This window comes from Juglans regia, chromosome 11 (assembly GCF_001411555.2).
Source record: "Juglans regia cultivar Chandler chromosome 11, Walnut 2.0, whole genome shotgun sequence".
NCBI lineage: Eukaryota > Viridiplantae > Streptophyta > Magnoliopsida > Fagales > Juglandaceae > Juglans > Juglans regia.
In genome coordinates, this window is record NC_049911.1 from 520250 (window position 1) to 540698 (window position 20449).

General features: G+C 36.8%; 3 protein-coding genes across 6 annotated transcripts; all 3 read left to right on the top strand.

Annotated features, from left to right (window-relative positions):
* Nucleotides 1-4035: 4035 nt before the first annotated feature.
* On the top strand, nucleotides 4036-11580 carry LOC109014131. Of its 4 annotated transcripts, XR_001999694.2 has the most exons (15): nucleotides 4049-4350; nucleotides 4460-4541; nucleotides 4704-4814; nucleotides 5373-5470; nucleotides 5574-5657; nucleotides 5879-6015; nucleotides 6189-6261; nucleotides 6377-6422; nucleotides 6541-6650; nucleotides 6898-7005; nucleotides 7118-7171; nucleotides 7752-7813; nucleotides 8406-8718; nucleotides 10234-11132; nucleotides 11244-11575. XR_001999694.2 is itself a non-coding variant. In XM_018996469.2 (14 exons), exons 1-14 carry the CDS (start codon nucleotides 4279-4281, stop codon nucleotides 11059-11061), a joined length of 2178 nt encoding a protein of 725 aa, XP_018852014.1. In that variant the 5' UTR covers nucleotides 4036-4278; the 3' UTR covers nucleotides 11062-11580. The 4 variants fall into 4 exon arrangements, 3 of the variants coding, with proteins under 3 accessions (XP_018852014.1, XP_018852015.1, XP_035551643.1); XM_018996469.2 differs by having other exon boundaries at nucleotides 4036-4350; nucleotides 10234-11580; XM_018996470.2 differs by having other exon boundaries at nucleotides 4425-4541; nucleotides 10234-11580.
* Nucleotides 11581-12655: 1075 nt separating this feature from the next.
* Nucleotides 12656-16179, top strand: LOC109014130 (G2/mitotic-specific cyclin-1-like). Its single transcript, XM_018996468.2, has 11 exons — nucleotides 12656-12837; nucleotides 12928-13066; nucleotides 13176-13232; nucleotides 13509-13554; nucleotides 13762-13908; nucleotides 13988-14113; nucleotides 14739-14828; nucleotides 14961-15182; nucleotides 15275-15373; nucleotides 15500-15678; nucleotides 15767-16179. The coding sequence occupies exons 1-11, from the start codon at nucleotides 12798-12800 to the stop codon at nucleotides 15909-15911; spliced, it is 1290 nt and encodes a 429-aa protein (XP_018852013.1). The 5' UTR covers nucleotides 12656-12797; the 3' UTR covers nucleotides 15912-16179.
* A 1737-nt stretch (nucleotides 16180-17916) lies between these two features.
* On the top strand, nucleotides 17917-19641 carry LOC109014128 (phosphoserine aminotransferase 1, chloroplastic-like). The gene has a single exon (XM_018996465.2). The coding sequence runs from the start codon at nucleotides 18018-18020 to the stop codon at nucleotides 19287-19289; it is 1272 nt and encodes a 423-aa protein (XP_018852010.1). The 5' UTR covers nucleotides 17917-18017; the 3' UTR covers nucleotides 19290-19641.
* The last annotated feature ends 808 nt before the right edge of the window (nucleotides 19642-20449 follow it).

Genomic DNA, 20449 nt, shown 5'->3' on the forward strand with positions numbered 1-20449 from the left:
ACCAAACTGCATTATGCAAATTAACAATATCGTGAATGTGCCAACCAAGGTTTTGTCCATGTTTTTTTTCATCCATCATGTATTTGCACAATTAACTTGAATAAAAGCAAATGAGCTGGAAACTTTACACTTACTGCTATGTAGTGCTCAAAGGAATACAGTGCGAATTTTGCCAGCTTCCTGAAACCCTCTTCATCTCCACCAACTGTTGTTCTATCCTTATATCAAATTTATACCTAAGTTATGAGAGAGCTTAAACCTGCATACAATGAAAGCAACACTAATATTAGCCAATGAAGTCTGGTTTAATATATACACAGTCTACAAACCATTAATTAAATGCACAAATTATAGCCAATAATTATCCCTTTATAACCACAAGTCTCTGAAGCGGCAAGACAATCAAGGGAGACTACTAACATCTCCAATATTTGCTTACAAAACACTAGGAAATGGAAAACTAAAACACTTGTTAATTTTCCTGCACTGGTTCTAACATACCCAACCTAACAATATGGGCAGCAATGTTTGTAGATACATATATTCCTTTTCTACAAACCACTATGGCCTTTGGATTGTTACCATCCACTATAACATAAGGTTCGAACGCAATTGCCCTGACATAAAGTATGGGCAAACTTGCATGCTAAAGCACATTTTTAGCTTCGAATGGACAAGTTAGAGTTCGAACACTTAAATCATATATCTAGATCTCCCATCCTCATTGTGTCCTCCATTTTCAGTCCTTAATTTGAGAGAGAGAGAGAGAGAGAGAGAGAGCATCCGACATTCTCTTCCTTGCAAATAAAGGGAGAGACCGTGCGAGGGAGAGAAACAACAAGAGGGAGAGAGAGCTACTATATCTCTTAGAGAGAGAGAGAGACCGTGTGAGATAGAGAGAGATTTGGGAGAGATAGTGTTTGTTGGGAATTCTCTAAGTAACTGTCGTGCCACAGATCTAGAGAGAGGTAAAAGCTTCTCTCTTTCACTTCTTGTGTTTATTGTTGGTTTAATATGTAAATCTATGTGATATATGCTTGTAACAACTTGTTGGGTTTACTTTATTTGATTTTTTAAGAGTGAGAGTGAGATTTATTTGGGAATGAGATGGATATGCAGTGCGAGAGAGAGGTCAACGACCTGCTAGAAAGTGTAAGAAGTGAGAGAGAGAGAGAAAGAGAGAGAGATAATTTACTGACATGTTAAAGAGTGCAAGCCATGCGTGCCATAGAGGAATTTCGCGCATGGCTTACTGTTTGAATGGATGGTGAGGTTTTGAACCAACAATATGTCAGTATATTATGTCCTAGAAACCTTAGGTGTTAGTGTTCAAATGGCTGATGCGTGTTCGAACACACCTCTGAGTTAGGGTTTGAACGACTGGTGTGTGTTCGAACGTATGTCCGAGGTAGTGTTTGAACGTGTTGATAGGAAGCATGTCAAAGCTTTAATGACAATTTAGAATATGAATATGTTCATGGCGTGGATTAGGGTTGAGCAAAAATCTGACAATCCGACTCCGCACCGGCTCCGACTTGTCGGAGTCGAAGGTTTTTTCCCCTTGAAAGTCGGAGTCGGAGTTGGAGTCGGATTCGGATTCGGATTCGGAGTCACTGATGAACCGACTCCGGCTCCGCTCCGATCCGACTCCGACCCTCCGCCTCCGATTTTATACATATTTTATAAAAAGATGTGTTTTTCTATATATTAATTATTTAAATTTTATACAATTATATCTTATATAGTTAGTTAAACTCAATAATATACTAGTTAAATAATATATTTATACTATAATATATAGACTAAATTAACTAATAATAGTTTAGTATATGACTATAATATACTACTATAAACACTAAGATGCATAATAACATCAACATGTAATATTGTAATACTAATGAATAAACACTAATCTATAAATTTATAATAACGTATAATACTAATGTATAATAACTAAAGTATTATTCATATAAATTACTAATAGTATTAATTACTATATATAAATTAGTAAACCACTTTAAGCCTATATATAAATTACTATATAAATCACTATAGTATTAATTACTAATACTATATTACTATATGATACTATTAACTATAGTGATATACTAGTATTAGACATTAGTGTACTAATACAATCAGTGATATAGTTAGTATAATATTTATACTAATACTATTATATAGTTATACTAAATTAAAATCACTATAGCAAATACTAATATATAATTATACTAATCACTATAACTAATACTAATACTATTATAGACTATAGTTATAACTTATAGTATTATAACTATAATAAATCACTATAACTTATATTAATATAGTTATATTAAAATTTAAATCACTATAACTAATACTAATATAGTTATATTACTATAGGGTACTATTAACTATAGTGATATACTAGTATTAGACATTAGTGTGTTACTTGTTTTATTTTTTAATGCATGTTAGTATGTTACTTGTTTTATTTAGTTGTATTTTTTGTTATAATCAAAAGTTTAATTAGTTTAGATTATAATGTTGAGAAAATTGAAATTTGAAAGCCTTCCAATATATATTTTTTTAAAGTGGGTCAAATATGAAGTTAAAAAAGACAAAAATAAAAAAATCCAATTCCGCTCCGAAAAGTCGGAGTCGAAGTGGGAGCGGATTCTCTATGTCTCAGAGTCAGAGTCGGAGGTCAGATTCGACCTCTGACAAAGTCAGAGTTGGAGTTGGAGTCGGAGGTTGGGCCCTCAGACTCCGAAAGGGTCGGTGCTCAGCCCTAGCGTGGATGGCTTGTGATTGTGAGAGAAGGAGGAACAGAAAATCAGAGGAGGTTGAGATTGTGAGTTTTTTAATCCGGAATCCTTCTTTCAAAACAAATAAATTTTCTTAGATTTTTCTCACTAACCAAACGATCAACTCAAAATCTTTAAACCAATACTTGAAAAAGCTCCCAACAGTATTTTATACCGTTTTGGTGCTCGAAAACGACAACAACAGAGATGACATTTAATTGATTCCTTCTTAGAAGCCAAGGTAGAGGGCAAGAGATTATGACCCAAAAAGGGTTTCTAGGATGAGAGAGAGCGAACGCAATGAGAGGTAGAAACTAGAAAGTAGCGAGTCTGTGACTTCTTTTCTCTTTTTTACTTCTATTTGATGTAGAACTGAGCCACATCAGATTTAGTGCACGCGCAAGTGTACGGGGCAAATGTACCTAGCAAAATTCTAAATTTTTATTAAAAGAAATAATATTTACCGTTATAAAGTGTGCAAAAGTTATATACTCTTTTTAAAAAATTAATAAATATGAAATTTATTAATCCGGAATCCTTCTTTCAAAACAAATAAATTTTCTTAGATTTTTCTCACTAACCAAACGATCAACTCAAAATCTTTAAACCAATACTTGAAAAAGCTCCCAACAGTATTTTATACCGTTTTGGTGCTCGAAAATGACAACAACAGAGATGACATTTAATTGATTCCTTCTTAGAAGCCAAGGTAGAGGGCAAGAGATTATGACCCAAAAAGGGTTTCTAGGATGAGAGAGAGCGAACGCAATGAGAGGTAGAAACTAGAAAGTAGCGAGTCTGTGACTTCTTTTCTCTTTTTTACTTCTATTTGATGTAGAACTGAGCCACATCAGATTTAGTGCACGCGCAAGTGTACGGGGCAAATGTACCTAGCAAAATTCTAAATTTTTATTAAAAGAAATAATATTTACCGTTATAAAGTGTGCAAAAGTTATATACTCTTTTTAAAAAATTAATAAATATGAAATTTATATAAAAAAAATTAATTTTTTATTAATAAACTCTATTTTTTTTTTAAATATACGCAACGCATCATAACTCAGTGTATATAATATTACTCGTTTAATAAACGTTCCAATAATCACAAGGCATATTGTATACAAAAGTACTTGTGTAGTTATGCAAATCAGATGTAATGACCCGGCCCGTAATTAGATCCAGCCTGTTTCATAAGCCCAACCCAGCCCCCGGAAAAAAATAAAATAAAATAAAATTGAAATGACCTTATTTTTTCCTTCCCAGCCCCGATGTATCTCTCTCTATTCTCTCTTCCGGCGCAGACACCGCCACCCCGACGTCTCCTTCTTCCCCTATATCCCGTCTCTCTCTCTCTGCTGCTCTCTTCTCTCTCTCCCTCACTCTCCGTCTGTAGAAACGCAGTGCATTAAAATGTTACAAGACTCGGCCCCGGGTACATCAATTAAAACAACAGTCGCTATGGCACAGCGCGCGAGATGAATTTCATTTTGTAATGGGGGTATTCCTAAGAAGAAACGGCAACGGTGGCTTGTTATCTCGTCTCAAAGCCCTGGTTAACTTGCAGGTTCCTGTCCCTCTGTTTCTCCCTATTTCTTTCACGATTTAGTTTCCTCATTTCTTCGAACAGTTCTGTAACAGGCTTTTCTTCTTCTGGATTGATGTTTCATGGGCAGAGATTTAAACATACGTCAGCCGAAGAAGGTTCGCAAGCCCAATTATACGTGGATATGGGTTCTTCATCTGTAGCCAATGGAGGTTTCTCATCCGTTATATGTTATTTCAATGAATGTTATATTCTTCTACTTCGTCGTTTACATTTACATGCACATTGTGCACATTATTTTGATTGACTACTTTGTTATTCTTCGGTTACACTACTTTGTGTATTACTAAGGCTTGGTATCAATGGTGACTTAGGCCATATTGATAAGTCGAAATGGACAAAGTTCGATTCCAGAATATTTGGGATAAGCCGTTCAATAATCCCGCAAGCCTCATGGGTTGTGTTAAAAATTCTTAGGAGTGAAGGTAAGTTTTGTTTCATGCTTGTCCCTTTCTTAGTTCCAAAAATATTCTCTTTACACATTAGATTTTAACATTTATGTTAGCTTTGTTGGAGAGTTAATCATAACTGGATATTATTGCTAGCTAAAGGCTCTGGGCAACGAGTAGGATGGAGCCTTGACTTGAGCATTTTACTTGTACAAGTGGATAAGGCTCATTCGGGTTGATGGTTGACATGCTACCATTATACAGGAATGGCAGTTGTCAAAAGGGTTATTGTCTAAGGAAGTGGTTATCCGGACTAAGCTTGTTTTATAGGAACATTTATACCGTGAAATTGAAAAGAATAATATAGTTGGTGGCTGAGTCATTTTGTTGGCCTTTCTATGTCTATTTTGCTCCCATGTTATATAGTTTTCTGCTTCTGCCGTATTCAGGGGACAAAACTGAAAATTATCTTGAGGGGGCCCCTTTCAGCTTGGAGATTGGGGGGGTTGGGGCTAGTGCTGTCCATGGTTGTTTGGCCTGATTGCATGCGTTTTATTCACAAATAGATAGCTTCCTTTTATGTATGACGTACAGGGTTTCAAGCCTATCTAGTGGGAGGCTGTGTTAGAGATTTGCTCCTAAATAAGACACCAAAAGATTTTGATGTGATTACCACAGCTAAACTTAAGCAGGTTTTGTGACACTATTGCTTTTTGTCTGGTTCTTATAGTAATGATGAAGTGCTTAAATGATGACATTTCATGTTTTCTGTGCGTTTTCTAAATCTAATTACAGATCAAGAAACAGTTTCATCATGCTGAGATCGTTGGACGGCGATTTCCTATATGCAAGGTGCATATCAAAGGGTCTGTAATTGAGGTTGGTTCGTGCATTTAATAACCATATAAGATTCTTCCATGTATACACATGTGCACGGGTGTCTGTGTGTGTGCACACACGTGCTGCTGAAATGTGAGACTCTTCCATATAAGTATATAACTCTCTTTGATAAATATCTACCAGTGAATATATTTCACGGTCCTTCATTTAATATCCTATATCAATTTCTTTGTTTAGTTTCTTTGATTCCTTTGAAACAGGTTTCCAGTTTTGATACAGTGGCAGAACGTGCTGGAGAAAAGGAAAAAGTTTTTTCCTTGAAAGTTCCAAAAGGCTGTGATGAGAACGACTTCATACGCTGGAGAAACTCCATTTGTAGAGACTTCACTATCAATGCGTAATGTTTCTTTCTTAATTTGTTTCTTCCATTTTTTTGACCTTATTTCACTTGAAAATGTTTTTATGTGCGAGTCTTGGGTTCTGAAGGTTTTTCATGGTCTTTTCTTGTTTACTATGTGACGTTAGACTGATGCTATTTAACTCCAAATGTTAATTTGGTTTTGTAAGCAGCTTGTTCTTTGACCCTTTTGCCAACACAATATATGATTACGCTAATGGAATGGTGGACTTAAGATCCCTAAAGGTGACTCTTTATTTGTTGTGCCAGTACTGGTCAAGTTTCAGCATCAATTGATCTATATCAAAGTCATCATTTGAAGTTTACTTAGATTTGATATTGTTGGGTGATGTGGTCTCAGCTGCGAACATTGATCCCTGCTCAATTGTCATTCAAAGAGGATTGTGGTATATATTTATTTGTTAATCATCTATAATCTTTTAGCATCTTGATATTTGGAGCCACTGGCTGAATCTGGTATCAAACTATATGAATCTGAACAATTATAAGCAATCATTCTTGCAGCAAGAATTTTGCGGGGCTTAAGAATTGCAGCTCGTTTGGGCTTATCATTATCAAAGGAGACAGATACTGCAATTCATAACCTCTCATCATCTGTTCAGAGTTTAGACAAGGTAGTTGCCAAGGATTTAAATGCGTTCAGTATCTTGAGTGAATTGTCATAAAAAGTTATTGGGTGTTTTTGGCATATCTTCTTATGGCAGAGATGTTAACCACTTTTCATATTCTAGTTTTTTAAAGATTGGCTGTTTCTCATGAAAGCTACTATATCAGAGAGTTTAGATGTGCATGGAAATGTAATTTCATATTTTCAACTTCTTCCTTCTATCCATACTAAAATAACATTCTCTATGTGCTCAGGGCAGGATAGGGATGGAGTTGAACTATATGCTGTCTTATGGAGCTGCCGCACCTTCTCTCTGCTTGCTTCAGAGATATAACCTACTTGAAATGCTACTTCCATTTCATGTATGTATTTTTTCACTATTTGTTTCACAGCGATGTTAATGATTTCGGTCAAAGTGTATAACACGAAGTTACTTATGAAAAAAAAGTGTATAACACGAATTTTGGATTACAGGCAGCATATCTTCAAGAGGCCAAGCAGAGTGCCAAGAGTTCCACTATGTTGATGGTAAGCTTAATTTAACAAGGCAATAGTGAAGGAAGCTCTCTATTATGTTATTAATTTGGTTGGGGATAAATATGTAACTATGGTGTGAAATTGAGTCAATCTTGGAAATTTTTTTATAGATGGAGTTAAAGGGCAATAATGTTTAGATTGTGAGATCACCTAAGACACATTCTTGAGTTGGAGGAAAGCAATTTTTGTTAAGAAAATAAAAGGATCTCTTTTATACTAGATAATTTCACTGAATAGTGCCTGTCAACTCTACTTTGTTATGAGGTTAACCTGGCTTGAGTGTGTCCTCCATCCGGGTCGATTAAATTACCTTGTGTTCTTTTGAGCATGTGAAAAGCACATGCTCTTTAATAGGATAACAGCGTTAGATTAATGGAGAGAATTTTTTTTAGATGTTTAGGAGGAGTTCATGATAAACTAACACAATAAGTCTTAGTATAATAACATATGCCGTATTAAAAAAAAAAAAAAAAAACGCATGGTAGTTTACTATACTAGGTTGGAGGAATTTCCTCCTAAAAATCTCTGTCACTTTACTAATTTGTTCACTTTTTTTTTCTTTTGTGGGCAGAAATTATTCTTCTATTTGGATAAAGTGGTTACTTGTGATCGACCTTCTGATTGCAGTCTATGGTGAGCCAATGATTTGCTCTCTCTATTATAATTATCAACATGATGTCATCAATGTTACTTATACAAAAAACATAATGTCATCAATGTGTGATAATTTTAAACTTGATTAGTGGGAGATAGTTGCTTGACTTCTTAAGTTTTCTTGAATTTTAGGAAATTTGGGTATTTTTTTGTTCAAATTTGTTTCCATTTCAGCTTGTATAAGCCACTGTTGAAGGTACAACAGATAATAATACTGTTTCATTTTTTTTTTCCTTCTTGTTAAGTAAGAGTGTTTCTGGTTTCCTGTCAATTTTGTTTCCTGTTTCAGTCATAGATGCATGGTTAGAAACTCATTTATCACCTAACTATAGATGTGAGAACAATCTTCGTTGTGAGTGTCAATGGTTGGTTGTTTCTCTTGGAGGGAAAATAGTTAGATAATTCATTGGTACATGTTAATTTCTTTCTGATAAGTAGAGACTTGTTAATTTCTCTAACAAGAAATGTTTTTTTTCCCTATTTTAGTGTAACTGGTCAATTTATATGCTTTTGTATCTTTGCAGTATTGATTTCTGTTTTGATATGGTCTTATCTCTTTTGTATGGGACAGGATGGGACTGTTGGCTTTCAACCAGGCATTAGTAAATAACCCTCAAGAGGCTCTTGTGATTTTAACATTTGCTTCTGTTTTGTACCATGGAAGCTGGAAGGAAGGTGTTAAATTTGCCAAAACAAATGCCCGAATGCAAGTTAATTTTGCACCTGAGATCTTGGGTTCCTCTGATATTGAAGCAGATGAAGAACTTGCTGAAGCCGTTACTCAGTTAGCATCTTTAGTGCAGGATTCCATAGTTGCTTTGACTGAGACAGAAAGTCTTTTCAAATCAATGTCCAGATTCCCAGTTTCTCAGTGCTCTGGTTTTGTAAGTACATCTATTCTCCTTAAGCATATTGTTAATACCCTCAAAGCTGCATAATTAACTAAAGGATGAATATGCCAAGTTTGGGTTTGATGCCGCTCATCTGAGGTAATTTGAATCTGATGTTGTAGTGCTCTTGTGTCACATCTAGGCTAATGTTTTGACTGCTGGCCCAATAATATTGGTCTTCATTCATAGGAAACAAAATGAGCAAAAAAAAAAAAAAAAAAACAAATAGAGCTACCATTGGGGCATGGTCTGGGTTGGAGGCTAGTCCAGTCCAAGCCAACATTCAACCTGTACAATTCAGCTGAAGCCTAGTCTGTGCATAAATTTTTGGGCTCAGGCCAACATGTAATCCCAAGTTGGGTCAAGTTGATTTCTAAATTACAGTGGTTTTAGGCTAAGTTGTTAGCATGATATTTAGCTCTTATTTAGAAAATAACTTATGATATGGCATATTTATTGATTGCTTTCCATTAGAAAAACTAAAATTATGATGAATTTCAAATGGACTTTAAGATATAAGATTGAGACACTTTAAATGTAAAAATAAATGTAGTTGACTACCTGTATAATGAGAGAAGAAAAGCATAGATATTAAATATATAGATAAAAGAAGGTTAAATAACCCTTTATGTTTAATTGTTAATTAATGACAAACATGAAAAATCCTAATCCCTAGATTGCCAAAGTCGTAACTAAAATAAAAGTTGGAAATCTACAGTCTCATGCCTGTCTTGCTTTTTCATCAATGGATGATAAGGCAAATGCTTGTATATAAGTTGGCTGATTTCCTCTCATCTTATCCCATGAATGGTCAACCAGTGTTACTGTGTCATGTGATTGCACATATCTATTTGAGAGAAGCTGCTATTTCATTCTGGCTTGTTACAATAGTGATTTTTTATCACAGAAATACATGTCGAATATGCGTGTGCATGTGCTTGCATAAAAGGTTTGATAATGTCACTTACTGGATAAGGAATCGTAGGTGGTTGTCTGAAATGTCACATATTTAACCTCAACTTTAGGTTGGTTAATATATTAGGTTAAAAAGAAATCAAATTCTGACGGTGACTTGACCTTGACTGTTTACTGTGATAATGTGCCACATGTCAATATATCATGTTAAGAGAAATATGGGCTGAAGACATTGTTATTGAATGGGCAAGCTCACAGCCGAGTTCCTCTGTGAACCTAATCAGGGCCTAGAAAAACTCTGGCTCCAATTTTAGCCCTATCTTTGATGATTTATGAACCAGGTATCTCCATTGTGGTTGGTCAGGAATGTTACCCAGACATGTCTTACTATTTTTTTTTTCTTTTTTTATTGGCACTGGGTGTCCTGGAACGGTGTCCCAACTAATCCCGGGAGACATGTCTTACTATTTAGTTTCCTAGTGAAAAGCTGTCTCAGCAATTGACTTATGCCCTTGGTTTCTTGGAGCAAACGGTTGTGCAATTCTTGTATACTTTCCACTATGCACCTGATCTGATAAAAATGGGGTTCTTTAGGTATTTATTTCAAAGAAGATGGGGAAAGATGTCGCTGAAATTTTCAACGTACTCTTAAATGATATTGAATCATACAATTCTGGAAGAAAGAGTTTTGAGATTGACTATCATTTGCTTGGGAGGGGGTTTCTGAATGAGACAAGATTTGTTCTTGGCAAGATTATATTGGAAACCATGAGTGAAGTTGTTGAAGGAGGAATGGAGGGTGTCAAGGTGGAGGAAACTCATCTGCAGCCAGACTTCACCAAGGAGAATTATGGTCTGGCACTTTCTGATTTTGTGAAGCCACGAGTTGTGAAGGATAGAAATCATAAACGTGGCCTGTCTGAATCTAGTCTTGAACCACAGCACGGGAAGGTGAAGAAACAAAAGTTGGTTAAGAAGAAAAGCAATAGTCTCTCCAAACAGGAGGTAGATGATATGGTGAAGTGCCTGGAGGTGGGTGAGAAGCATCAGACAGTAATCAAGACGGGTCAATTGCCTCAGGTAGAAGCAAATATGACACAGGGAATCATGGTAGAGAGGGAAAATTGTCAATTGCCGGAGATGGAGGTTACAAAGGAAATGCAAGAGGACGTGGAGAATGTTGAGAAGGATAAGAGACATTTGAAGGTGGTGGAGAAGATGCTATCTCAGGATAAGGTAACTAAGAAGGATAAAGTACTTGGCAGTCGTAATTTGAGGCGGGAGGCAAAAACGAAGCAGAAAAAGATGTTAGAGAAGGAAGGATTGGCTTTCTCATCTCAGGTGGCGGTCAAAGGTAAACGCGATGAAGTACTGGTGAAGGAGAATAGCAGTAAACCTTTACTATCAAGCTTGTTCAAGTAAATTTGTCAATGTTTGTTGTAAAACATGTGCCATGCAATAAGAACGCCATCACCAGCAAATGGAATTGGCGGGTATCCCTTCTCCCCTCATTCATTTATCTACCTCTCTCGTGTTATCTGGATGACTAAACTCACCCCTGACTCGCGAGAGCTGATGGAAATAATCGTTGAAACATGTAACAGGCGTCTCTGGAGAACTGAAGTGTACTTGGAACTGAGTCAAGTAGCCTAACTGGCGGACGGAGTGGGTCATGGGTTTACTTTTTCTTTTTGTTCTTTTCTTTATGTAGTAGTTCAATTCAGTAAGAGTGAGGAGGTTGTAAAGACTATTGGGCCTTTGCCTGTAACGCTTAGTATTGCTTTATTTATAGTTTCCGGTTGTTTAGCTCTCAGCCCATTAAGAGGGCAACCTTAGGCCTAGTAGGTATGGAGCATCATCTGCTCTGATAGTGATGGCGTCACCATATTGTCATTTTTTTTTTTTTAAAGAAAAAAAGGGAGAATTTCATGGTCGAGTTTTGAGATATTGTTTAATACTCTCCTTTACAATAATCCTTATTAAATATCTAAATGCATTGTATATCGGACGTTAATTGATTGATAGAGGCACCGTCATTGAAGCTTTTCACACTTTGTCAGGCTAAATAAAAACAAACTCTGAAACCATCGGTACTGACATTCCCGAGATTTTTGAAATATAAAGTAATCTCCATGATTAGTTTAATAATAATATAGGAAGTTGCGTTTTGCAGCCACCTCCATCACATGCGCCTTCGATGGCTTGGCTCCTCCCCACTGATTTTATTGGCCCCTCAAGGAGTATCGCATAATTTCCAAGGGGCCCCCATTAAAGATTAAAAAGAGAAGATACAACACTAGTTTAGGTAATGTTAAAAAGATTCATTAATGGTATTTATTCTCTCCAATTCCGAAAAACATGACAAAATAATCTATCTGTGGACTCATTTATCTGTCAATATCAATGTAATCATTGATTAGTCTATAAAATCCCTTCTTTTCATATAATAAATAAACACACAGCTCAGCCCCCCCACAATTTTCCCTTCAAAACTTCCTTAAAATGAAAAAAGATACAAAGACTAACGACTCATGACAGATAATATTAACTGAGAAAATCTCTAACCTACTACCTAATAATCTTGTCTGAGGTTTGATACCAAGATTTTGAAATGCGACATTTAATGAATTTTCCTTATCGTACATTACCATTCGAATTTGTCATTCCAAAATATTAAGAGAAATAATGCTTGGTGGTTTAGGTGCCCACAGAAAGAAGTGGGATTGTATTTTCCGTGACAGGCAAACCGAAGGGAAGGTTACCAATGATTAGAAGACAGACCCCATAAAAAAGAAAAACAAGCAATATATTTAATTTGAAATCAGATGATGCACATGAGACATGACATGCCAACCAAAGTGACCGTTGTTCGGACAAAAAAAATTGAGAGCCTCATTTGTCAAAGACACTTTGATCCAACGGTCACAATTCACTAGCCGTTGCATTTGAAAAAAATGAGAGGCCGCGACCACTTTACAGACTAATAATAACGCACCGTTGGTTTTTTTTTTATTCTCTATATTTCTCTCTACCTTTGTTCGTATTTTCTTGGAGGAGGGGCTCAGGTCTTTAGATGCTCTACCCTTTAGGCTAGTGGGTCTTGGGATCGAGGAGCTTTGTTCTTTGTTAGTCATTGTTCTTGCTAATAATCAAAGAAAATGGTTATTACTGACGAGAACAAGCCCACAAATTTTCAAGGTAATTTGAGATTTTTTTGATGTTTTGAGACTGAATCCTGCTGTAAAACCTCAAGATCTAACATGGGTCTTTTGTCATTTTTTTGAATAGTCGGAGGGTTAGAGATGGGTACTAGAAAGTCCAGCAGGCAGGAGATTAGGCAGAACAGAAGGGCTTTAAGCGTCATTAATCAGAATTTAGTGGGAGCTCAAGCATACCCTTGTGTTGTCAACAAGAGAACCCTGTCAGAGTAATGTTATTGACACTACTAAAGATCTAATCTGAAGTTTTAATGCATTCGCGCTTCTTGCTTTTTAGTCTTTGGAATTAATTTTTCTGTTTTCGTTCGTCTGTTTTAGAAACTATGATATCTGTGAAAAGAAGCAGGCAGATCCAGTGCATCGACCAATCACGAGGTTTGGAACTTAGAATGCCACCTTGAATTTTTTTTTTTCCTTCATTTTTTTTGGCTGCTGACTGAAGGACGTAGAAAGAAATGAAATTCTAAAATCTGGATATTAGATCTTTTCTTGGATAAGAAGATATAAGATCGTAGTTAATTTCAGAGAAGAAAAAAAAAAACAAAAACTTTTGACTAAATGCAAGTTTAAAATTCTTTTTGTTTTATAGATTTTCATCAAAGCTTTTTCCTAAACTTCTTATAATTGATTTTGATCTTCTGTGTTATTTAGGAAGTTCGCGGCACAAATTGCAAACACGCAGCAAGCTTCTTTCCAGGTATCACTACTGTTCTCTCAGTCTGCCTCTCTCTCTCTCTCTCTCTCTCTCTCTCTCTCTCTCTCTCTCTCTCTCTCTCTCTCTCTCTCTCTCTCTCTCTCTCTCTCTCTCTCTCATACTACAAGAAAATATGGATTTAAACTTGTATAAGCGCTCTAATTTTCTGGGTGGTGCTAGCATTGATTTCTCAGTTCTAACTATAAACAGGAAACCAAGAAAGCAAATCCATCAGCTTCAGAGGGATTTCAAGCTTGCATATTTATAGACGAGGAACACAAGTCAACTAAAGAAGACCAACCAGTGCCCATGTTTTTAGAACAAACAGAAGCAATGTCTAGTGGAACTGAAGAAATGGTATCTTTCTTTCCCAACAGCCATTGAAATTTGTGTTGATCAATATTCTAATTTTTTTATAAACTTTCTCAATTGCTAGGAGGAGATTGAAATGGAGGATATAGTTGAAGAGCCTGTCATGGATATTGACAGCTGTGATGCGAAGAATCCACTTGCAGTTGTGGACTACATTGAAGATCTCTATGCCTACTACAGAAAAATGGAGGTGAATTTAATGTCTTATAGTTTCTTTACTATTTCAGTTAATAAATTTTCATGTTTAATCGTGCGTATGGTGTCTACCTAGACTACCTTCTTCAATGGATAGGTCGGGCAGTGTTTAGGAATCCAAACCTTTTTAGTAAATGCAGTCCTGTTAGTATTTAAGATAACCTAATAGGAGCGTACTTTTGCTGCCAAATACACGCTGTACACCTCAATTTCTAGCTAGTTATTGGAAAAACTTTATCTGAAAACACACACACATATATATATATATATATATCTAATGCACCCTCCAAATTTACGCCATTAAAACTCCCTTCAATTATATTACCGTACAAGATATTTGGATAACATATATATATTAGCTACATTGTCAGCAAGCGAAGCACTAGGTGTTAAGCACCTCTCGAGTTGAAGTAGTTATTGACACAGATTAGGTTGATGTGGTGGTAAAAACTCGGATATATTGAAAAGTGTTCCATTTCTGTTTCTACACAAGATTGTGATACCGCCATATAGTTCCAATAACTATTGAAAACTCTCAGATTTTGATATCAAATGAGGTAACTAATGAAAGCATCAATTTCTACCAAGTTTGGTTACCAAGTGCCAGTGATTCTATGCAGAGTTTTAGCTGTGTCTCTACGAATTATATGGCTCAACAATTTGACATCAATGAGAGGATGAGATCCATACTGATTGACTGGCTTATTGAGGTATACATAATGTTTCCTACTGAACCAATGCCTAAACTGGTAATTGGGTTTCCAGTTCGAACTTAAGCTTGATTTTTTTTTTCCAAATCAATGTTAAGTTTGAGTCATGGTTCTGCTTGTTCGAATTAACAGGTCCACGATAAGTTTGAACTGACGAAAGAGACATTGTTCCTAACGGTTAATATAATAGACAGATTTTTATCTAAGCAAACAGTAGTAAGAAAGAAACTTCAGTTGGTGGGTTTGGTTGCCATGCTCTTAGCGTGCAAATACGAGGAAGTTTCTGTTCCTGTAGTCGGAGACTTGATTCTTATATCAGATAAAGCTTACACAAGGAAGGAGGTTCTGGACATGGTACTATTCTTTGGTTGTGAATTGTGATTATACCCAAATTATAATAAATCACCTTGCAACAAATAAACCTTCAGCTCTTCATAAACCTGCAGGAGAGCTTGATGGTCAACACATTGCAGTTCAACATGTCAGTTCCAACCCCGTATGTTTTCATGCAAAGGTTCCTCAAGGCTGCTCAGTCGGAAAAAAAGGTCAGTGGTCAAAAGAAAAGAAAAAATTTAAAAGAGTGTGGTTTTCTTATTGGTGCATAATGACTTCCAAAAACAGTGTCTAGGAATATTGCTGCCCTCATAATTAATCAAATCTATATGAAACAGCTTGAGCAACTGTCCTTCTTCTTGATCGAGCTTTCGCTGGTGGAGTACGAGATGCTCAAGTTTCCACCATCTTTATTAGCAGCTGCTGCAGTCTATACTGCGCAATGTACTCTTTATGCGTACAAGCAGTGGAGTAAGACCTGTGAATGGCATACCAGCTACTCAGAAAATCAGCTATTGTGAGTTTCTTACCATTTTAACTTGCACATACAAATCGAGTACATGAAAGTTCATTGATCAGATGCTTCTTGCTTTGCTTGCTCACAGAGAATGCTCAAGACTAATGGTAGGTTTCCACCAAAATGCAGCAACAGGGAAACTCACTGGGGTACATAGAAAATACTGTACATCTAAGTTTGGCTATACTGCAAAATCTGAACCGGCTCATTTTCTGTTGGATACCCAACTATAGCAGGCCATGCACAGTTACTAACATTACATGACTTTGTAATTGGGTTGCTTGGGGATGGGGAAACACTCATCATTATAGAGCAACTTGGGTTGCACTGGTCATTGATCTTCTAGATTACTAAGCCTGCAGCCTCGGTTGTTAATTGCACACAGCCATGGTTGTTTTCCTTAAGTTCTAATTGGAAATAATCATTCTTTTCCCCTTCAAATTGTACTTCTACTGTTGTTCTCTGAACAATAATGTGATGACAGTGTCATATTTCCTTTTCCACTAATCTGGAGAAAAGTATTATTTCGAAGTAATTTGATTTCATTTCCCTTTCTCTCTTATGATTTTTGTTTGGCATTCTTATGTTAAAGGTTCCTCCATTCGCTTTACTGGTCAAAAAGTAAACTTGGCATTCTTATGTTTAAGTATATATGTCAAGAAAATAGCCAAGAGCCTGATGACCCGATAGCGTATGACCCGACTCTTCAAACCCCCCCCCAATCAAATAAGGAAAATAAAAATAAAATGATACTTAAATCTACAATGCAGGATTTTAATACAAGTTACTTTTCAGCTTAGTTGTGCTATTAATATGAGGTTTAGGTTGATACGACAGTATAAATGAAAGGTGGCTACACTAGTTCATCTATAAATGAAAGCTCCATTTAAGGTAAGGGTAGAGTGGATTGCAGGAGAACATTTGAACCAGATTGGTGGCCCCAATTTCATCCCAACAACAACATCACCTCTGTCCCTCAGTCATTTTGGCTGCCAACTAAGCGCAAGTTGCTTGAGTTCATTGAAAGGAGATAGTATTAGAGACAGAAGATAAGAAAAACAGAACCACCTTTCTAAAGTTCACTAGCCCAGGAGGTGGGTGAGGGCTATTGGAGTGAAAAAGCCAGCAAAAGAATCGAATCAAGTTAATTTTTTCCTACCCCCCGCAAAAGGCCAACAACGTCGTTCTCACCTTTACTTGAGTCTTGCGCAGCCAATATTTTAAATTTCTGCTCTTATTCTCTCTTTCGCTTTGGACAACCACCTTAAAAAATTCTAAATTCATATCACTTGCTATTGATTTGTTACTAGATCATATACATGAAGATCTAACGAATGTTTTTTTTAAGGGAAATAAAAATTTTAATTTATTATTAATTCTCAACAGTTGAAATTCGCCAATTTGAAAATGTAATTTTAATTTAATATGGATGGATCCATATTACAAAAAAATGTCATGTGGCATTTATATTAAAATGTAAAATAATATATATAACTTTAGGAGTGAGAATTTTGTACCTATTTAACAATATTATAAATTCATCGTTTAAGCTTAACCATTAATTTTTTTAAGTGCTACTCAAATTAAGAATATTGAGTTGCATTAAGCAAAAACCTAATATGAAAATGATACATACATAACTTTTTTTACAATTCTATTTTAAATAAAGGGTATTTTTTATAAAATAATTTTATTCTTATAACATTTTTTTTATAAAAATACTGTCGATTTAAAACGTAATTATATAAAAAAAAAAAAATTAGGTAACCTTCCAAATTTCCAATCCACCAACCCCCACATCACATGAATGGAGGCAGTGTAACTTGGCTGCCACGAATCTCATATCCTTTTATTAGGCATTTATTACACAATTGGTAGACTATATTCATAGATTATAAATATAAAAAAAAAATGCTACTGAAATTCTTTAAATTTATGGCTCTTATCGTTCATATATTTTAATTTTTTTTAATTTAATTAGTTTTATTTTATGACTCAATCTTATGTTCATGTATTTTAACTTTTTTTAATTTAATTATTTTTATTTATTGGTTAAAGAAGTAATTATTAATAAAATTATATATATTTTTATTTTTTTAATAATTAAAAATATTAAAAAATACTTAAAAAATAAATGAACAAAAATTTTATAACGAGCGGGTCGCAGCGTTTCGGTAAACGCTGGCCGGCCCGCAGGCATGATCCTAAATACAAATCCCCCCTATATATATACACGCTCCAAGATTCCAAACTGAAATATATTAAAGCTCTGCAAATATACTCTCTTCCTTTCTCTGTGATCCGAGATCTAAAGCACAGCCACCACCCCCGCCATCGCCATGGCAACCTCATCCCACTCTCTGCTCCTCCAGAACCCTAATCGTGCTCTTCTCAAAACCCCGTCGCGTTCCATCCTCCCCACCACCCACCTCAACACCCTCAAGCTCCCCACCAAGCTCATCTCAATCAGATGCGCCGCCACAACCCAAACCCAAGATCATCGCCCATTGGCCCAGACCCAATCCCAAGATCGAGTCTTCAACTTCGCAGCCGGACCCGCTACCCTCCCGGAGAACGTCCTCCTCAAGGCCGAGTCGGAGCTCTACAACTGGCACGGATCCGGCATGAGCGTCATGGAAATGAGCCACCGAGGTAAGGAGTTCCTCTCCATCATCCAAAAGGCCGAATCGAATCTCCGTACCCTTCTGAAAATCCCCTCCGAATACGCGGTCCTCTTTCTCCAGGGCGGCGCCACCACCCAGTTTGCTGCGATCCCTTTAAATCTGGTTAAACCCGACGAGCCGGTGGATTACCTGGTCACCGGGTCTTGGGGGGACAAGGCCTTCAAGGAAGCACAGAAGTTCAGTAAAGCCAAGGTGATCTGGTCCGGCAAATCGGATAAGTACACGAGAATCCCGTCATTCGAGGGGTTGGAGCAGAGCCCGGACGCCAAATATTTGCACATATGTGCCAACGAAACCATTCACGGTGTCGAGTTCAAGGACTACCCGACTCCGAAGAATGGCCTTCTGTTAGCCGATATGTCTTCGAATTTCTGTTCGAAGCCCGTGGATGTGTCGAAATTCGGAATCATATACGCTGGGGCCCAGAAGAACGTGGGTCCATCTGGGGTCACTATTGTCATCATCAGGAAGGATCTGATTGGGAATGCCCAGGAGATCACACCCATTATGCTAGAGTACAAGATCCACGCCGACAACAACTCGCTCTATAACACCCCTCCTTGCTACGGAATTTACATGTGTGGATTGGTGTTCGAGGACTTGTTGGCGCAAGGCGGATTGGAGGAGGTGGAAAAGAAGAATAAGAAGAAGGCCGAGCTTCTGTACAGCGCGATCGATGGGAGCAATGGATTCTACAGGTGCCCAGTTGAGAGGTCGGTGAGGTCTTTGATGAACGTACCGTTCACGTTGGAGAAGCCGGAGCTGGAGGCGGAGTTTGTGAAGGAGGCGGCTAAGGAGAAGATGGTTCAGCTCAAGGGACATAGGTCGGTTGGGGGTATGCGTGCTTCCATATACAATGCTATGCCTTTGGCTGGGGTTGAAAAGTTGGTTGCTTTCATGAAAGATTTCCAGTCAAGGCATGCTTGATTGCTTTATAATGGCTTATTTGGTGAGCCTGAAATTATTAGGCATCGTAGCAATTTTTTTGGCTTTTTTCCTCGTTGCTTGTTTGTTTGTTGTTGTTGTTGATGAGGGTGGTTGGGCTGGTCATGTTTTGCTTGCATTTCAGGATAATGGCCTGGAATGATGTTCATTTACGTGTCCAGTAATATAAATTGTAATGGTTTAGGCTTTAGAGTATTACATTGCTGTCTTGCAAAATTCATAAAGTCGATGAGTTTAAATTTCTTGTCATAAAGAATTATAGAGAATTGCAAGACTTGGTTTGTACGAAGGTTTGCTGATTCAATAAAGCAAGCTTTAATATTCTTTTTTTTTCTTTTTCTAGCCCCATCCTTGTTTTTGTTTCTCGTTAGCATGTAAAGATTGTGAAATATCTTACTGTTTGTTCTATTAAAAAGAAAAAAGAAAAAGAAGAAATAACTTACTGTCTGTTGACATAGGTAAATTCATGGAAAGAAAAAGGAAGTGACGAAAGAGAGAAATCTCTCTAGCAACCAACCACATTAGACGTTTCTCATCATCATGAGGGTCTTACTCCTAAATGACTTGGTTGACATCACGCATGGCCGGCTTATTGACATTTATGCCTGCTGCTTGTCCTTCAATGCCTTCGTAATACAGACTGCGTACACAGGGTGGTTCCCACTCTCTTCCTGAAACTTTTTAAGGCGGTGGCATTTGATGGGTCCACAGCACCTACCGGCAAAAAATTTCGGAGCAATTTCAAACGCGTGAAACCTATCGTGATATAAGGTATTTTTTAAGCTTCTGATGAAGATGGTTTTCGTTTTCACACACCAACCCACACGTCCATTTACGATCCAACAACCCCATTAATTAACGTGGTTCAATAAAACAGGCAATGCTAATTTATTTGTCATTTTCTACGTAAAAATTTATTAACTGTGGATTCTTTTTCTTTTTTTTGGTATTTTTGGGGAGGGGGTCATAATTGTGGAACTTGAGGACATGGAAGGAACACAAGAAATTATTCATCGCATGGTGCAAGATCTATTTATACACCGAGGCCGAGTGCACGCTACTGCTGGGGCTCAACTCGTGCCATCGGAACATGAGGCCACATGAAAATTCACGTCGCACAAATGCATTTCACACACAATTGC